The sequence below is a fragment of the Clarias gariepinus genome, chromosome 2 (genome assembly GCF_024256425.1).
Source record: "Clarias gariepinus isolate MV-2021 ecotype Netherlands chromosome 2, CGAR_prim_01v2, whole genome shotgun sequence".
Taxonomy (NCBI): domain Eukaryota; kingdom Metazoa; phylum Chordata; class Actinopteri; order Siluriformes; family Clariidae; genus Clarias; species Clarias gariepinus.
In genome coordinates, this window is record NC_071101.1 from 38,404,320 (window position 1) to 38,409,455 (window position 5,136).

Genomic DNA, 5,136 nt, shown 5'->3' on the forward strand with positions numbered 1-5,136 from the left:
TATATTACTGCACAGGTTCTAATATGTTGTCCCTTTTATTCTAAACCACTAGCTTATCCACAATGACTATGAGAGATGGTTCACATATTGTATTTAAATGCTACTGTGTTGTTCTTTAACAAAAACCAAAACATACTGTATCATTTATATTTTATTGAAACTTTCTGCAAGAAAACATTTATTTAATATTCATTTGTTTATTAATTCATTAATTCAGTCATTCAGTCATTCATTAATCTTCTATACCGCTAATCCTGTACAAGGTCAAGGAAAGCCTGTTGCCAATCCCAAAAGACTTAGCAAGGTACACTCTGGTGCCAATCCATCACAGGGCTCACACTCACATATGATCAAACACCACGGGCAATTTGGGAGCACCAGTTAGCCTAATCTGCTTGTCTTTGGACTGTGAAAGGAAACCGGAGTACCTGGAAATAACCCACCAAGCACGGGTAAAATATGCACACTCCATGCACATAGACCCGAGGTGGGAATCAAACCCATGACCCTGGAGATGTGAGGGCACAGTGTTAACCTCTATGCCACCACACATTCTATTAATTTAATATAAAGAAATAATTAATATAAGATTAAAATAAAATATTTTATGTTTAAATATGTTAAAGATGTGTATTGTCTAATTGACCCCAAAAGAGGCAAAACAACAATGAGTAAAAGAGTGTTTATATCTGCTATAATGTGCAAAAACTTAAAATAAAATAAATCCAAATCTGTATAAACTCAAACAGAAAGGTAATGTTTCTCTGGTGCTTATTCATGCAACACACGATTCTTCATTATTTCCACCTATATTGTTTCACTCTAGGGCAGCATGGTGGTTTGTATGTTCTCTCTGTGCTTGGTGGGTTCTCCTAAGACATGTCCTAAGACATGCAGATATTCAGTGAAGGCTATTTGGTATTTTCAAATTGCCCACAGTGTGTAAATTAATGTGTGCCATGGGATGGAATGGCACCTTTTCCAGGGTGTACCCCACCTTGTGTGTATCACAAGTCCCCTGGGATAGGGTCTGTGATAAAAATTATTGTATAACACAATTTTTAAAAAATGAAAACCCAAATAAAATTATAACACAGCACACCTAATATTTAGGTAAATGTTCTTTATAAGTTTTACTTTTAGACTGTTAACCACACTTTTTGGCAGGATTGGTAGCCATTGATTACATTAGTTGGTTTCCTGGCACAGATTTAACTTTGAAGCATGGTCCACAAATAGGGTATGATGTGTGTTGGCCAGTCTGATGAGTGCTATCAATCAAACCCTTTTTATGTTGGCAAGTTGAAGGAGTTTATCATCATCACTAATTTGCTTGACGAATTAAAAGACTTCAGATTTCAGACCTTTGGCACTAGTGAATTAATAATCTAAGTGAGTCCATTTTTTTTTTTTTTTACCAAGGATGTATAATTTTTAACTCTATATTTGTTGATATTGGAAAACCCAAAATAAATTAAGTCTTGTGCTACAGCAGTTCTTGGGGCTTTCTCATATTAAAGATACTGTACAAGTAATGTTTGGTTATATATATCTAATGCTTGAAATAGTGAGCTCGTTCCAGAAGCACTCATGCAAACCTAAGCCAGTACATTACCTTGACATTGCATGAACCATGACCTTACAGGCATGTGCAGTGGCTCAGGCTAAAACTACGGTCTCTTAAAATGTCTGTGCACATCCCAGTGTATAAGAGAGAACCTAGTTTATTAATTTCTTTGTTAGTGCCTAAATTATTAAAATATATTAACAACTGCAGTAAGTATCCATGTTTTTGGCAACTATGTTTGTATTTTTTTATGTTTGACTTCATTTTATTCATTGCATATTCATTCTGCAAAAATTCATTAGTTAATCAACATAAATACTGTGATAATTAATTGACATGCTGCTCATGCAAAATGCAGAAATACTGTATATGAAATAAAAAAGCAGTACTTATATTAAAACAAGGATAAAATATTAATCTACAATGAACAGACATTAATGATTGAGGTAAATTATTACATGAATTATTGTGCCTGATAATTTATTATTTGAGAGTTTATTTGCGAATAAACCCATTAATTCAAGAACGTCCTTAAACATAATTCAATTCATTCAATCTGGGAAAGGCATCCTCAAAAACATTTTCATCACCAGAGGGAGACTTTTCCCCTTTTAATGTTCACGTTGGGACATGTGCGTAATTGCGCACGGAGTCTCTGGTTAAACCCATGGTGCTGGATCAGGTTTATTTTGCTTTGAATTAATCGGGTTGAATGTAAAATATATATATACAAGCAAAAAGTTATTGCATTACAAAATGATTCAGGGAAACAATAAATTGATCTTTAAAAAAAATCGAAAATATGTTTTTCTGTCCAAATCCAAGGCTCATGATTCTTACTCTTGCATCACTCTCTCTCTCTTTCAATGTGTGTGTGTGTGTGTGTGACACTACTCCTCTCCACCTCACTGAACTGAACACTTCGGCGGGAATACTGTGCACTCCGCCTTTGCGCTGCGCGAGCTCGTGATGCTGCACCTCCACTCCTTCCTCCTCTACAGTAGTGTTTTATAATCTGTCAGTTTTTTTTTCCCGCCGTTCCAGATGCGTGAAACTCGACTTGTTTCGAACTAGAACAGACTTTTCTTGCTGTTGCCGTGATGTGGACGACGCCGAAGCGGACGCGGTCGGAGGCGAGCGAAGACGCGGAGGTCGCGGTGAACGTGGGCGGCTCGAGACACGTCCTGTGCGCCAGCCTGCTCGAGCGCTTCCCCGCCACGCGCCTCGCGCACCTCGCCGAGCGCGCCGCCGAGAGCTCGTGCGACCTGTCGCGATTCTGCGACGACTACGACGCCGCGACGCACGAGTTCTTCTTCGACCGCGACCCGGACGCGTTCCGGTGCATCGCCGAGGTCTATCAGTACGGCGAGGTGCACATGGCCAAGGGCACGTGCCCGGTGCGCTTCAGCAAGGAGATGGAGTTCTGGGGAGTGGACATGGACCTGCTGGACGACTGCTGCAAGAGCAACCTGAAGGAGGCAGAGGAAGAGCTGTCTGAGATCGCCGAGAAGGTCCGCACCATTCTGGACGACATGGAAGGAAGCCCTGCCAGTGGAAGGTGCAGGGCGTTCCTGTGGAGGCTCATGGAGAAACCCGAGTCGTCCTGGGGTGCACGCACCGTTGCGCTCCTTTCCTTCATGTTCGTGCTCCTTTCGTCTGTGGTGATGTGTGTGGGCACCGTCCCTGAGCTGCATGAGCAGGACGTTGATGGAAATCGAATCGAGAATCCCAGTCTGGAAGCTATAGAGACAGCCTGCATCGTTTGGTTCACTCTGGAGTATGTGCTCCGGTTAGCTGCGGCGCCCAGCAAGTTGCATTTCGCCTTCTCCTTTATGAACGTGGTAGACTTATTAGCGATTGCGCCTTTCTACGTGCTTCTGGTGCTGTCATACCTTGGCACTGCTGTGATGCAGCTGGGCACCGTGCAGCAGGCCGTGCAGGCACTGCGCGTCATGCGCGTGGCACGCGTGCTTAAGCTGGCGCGCCACTCTTCAGGCCTTCAGACTCTCACCTACGCGCTCAGGAGTAGCTGCAAGGAGCTCGGCCTGCTGCTCATGTACATGGGCATAGGCATCTTCTTGTTCTCTGCACTCGGCTACACGTTGGAGCAGAGCCACCCGGAGACCATGTTCACCAGCATCCCGCAGTCCTTCTGGTGGGCCATAATTACTATGACCACAGTGGGCTATGGTGATATCTACCCCAAGACCACACTGGGCCGGTGCAATGCCGCCGTCAGCTTCCTGTGTGGTGTCATCGCCATTGCACTGCCCATACACCCCATCATCAACAACTTTGTCATCTTTTACAGCAAGCAACGTGTGCTCGAAACTGCCGCGAAGCATGAGATAGAGCTCATGGCGCTGCGTTCCAAGGAAGGAGAGCCTGCTGCTTTGGAAATCCAGAAGTCAAGTCTGTCGATGGGCGATCGAGTGGCATGTGACAGTGCCAATCTTACTTCACAAAGTGATGGCCACATTCCGCTACTAGAGGACACTGGACAGGACACAACGGCTCAGAAATGCCCAAAAAGAGATGACTAGTGGAGAGACTGCAGCATTCTATTTTGACACTGAAATATATCAACTCATTCATGGATCATTTGGACCACAATGTTATTTTATAGGCTATGACTTATAAATCACTGCTTGCATGGAAATAAAGCTGATTTTCCTTATACTGATGAAACCAAGCCAAACTTTACTTTTACATGTTTATCAGTCGAGGATAAATGTTGTGTTTGATTAACAGCTTTACAGTGTTAAATACCGTTCAACAAAATAGCATATTAATCTGATATTTATTGAGCTGTTTTACAACAGAATTGATCATTTCTTTACGTTAAGCTGTGTGAGGTATCCAACACTTCAAAGTGCAAGACAATCTGTTTTAATGTAAGTGCTTTTACTTACAAAAGTACTCACCTGCTTGAGCTTTTTCCCCCTTTTTGTAGTGTTACAACACTGGAACTGAAAACAGGGGGAAATCCATTGATTACATACTGTACGCATTCAAATTTCCCAGTATTCCTGGTGCTTTTCAGTTTTAGTTTTAAACACTACAAAAGAACTAACAAAAAATCCTGAATGTATAACCATAGAATAATGTGTATATAAATGAATAAGGTTTATATGCTGCCTTTTTTTTTTGGTAACTTACTGTATCTGTTTAGACACCTGCCAGCTTGTGAATTTCTAAAAAAGCATGTATGCTTAACCCTAAATATTAAACAAATAATTAAAATGTCTTAAGTATAAAACTTTTTAAGGAATGATTCATCAAGTGTGTTAGTTTGTTAAATTTTTTTGTTTAATGCACTTCGTCATCGTTGACCATTCACTCTCCTTGGGGGCAAAAAGCATTGATTTTTTTTATTCAGCATTTGCTCACTTTTTGACCTATAGCTAAGCATTTTAATGATTTCAATCATCCAAGGAGTAGTTTATAGATGGTAAAATGCAATTTGCTAAAAATCTATCAGAAAGAATAGAATTTGCTTACATGCGGAATGTATTCTGTATGGGTTTAAATGTATTTAAGGCATCTTCCCTGCCTGTGTGAATCTAAAT

General features: G+C 41.2%; 1 protein-coding gene across 1 annotated transcript; it reads left to right on the forward strand.

Moving 5' to 3' along the window:
- Positions 1-2,575: 2,575 nt before the first annotated feature.
- kcnf1a (potassium voltage-gated channel, subfamily F, member 1a) lies at positions 2,576-4,908 on the forward strand. The gene has a single exon (XM_053488733.1). The coding sequence runs from the start codon at positions 2,668-2,670 to the stop codon at positions 4,108-4,110; it is 1,443 nt and encodes a 480-aa protein (XP_053344708.1). The 5' UTR covers positions 2,576-2,667; the 3' UTR covers positions 4,111-4,908.
- Positions 4,909-5,136: the final 228 nt, after the last annotated feature.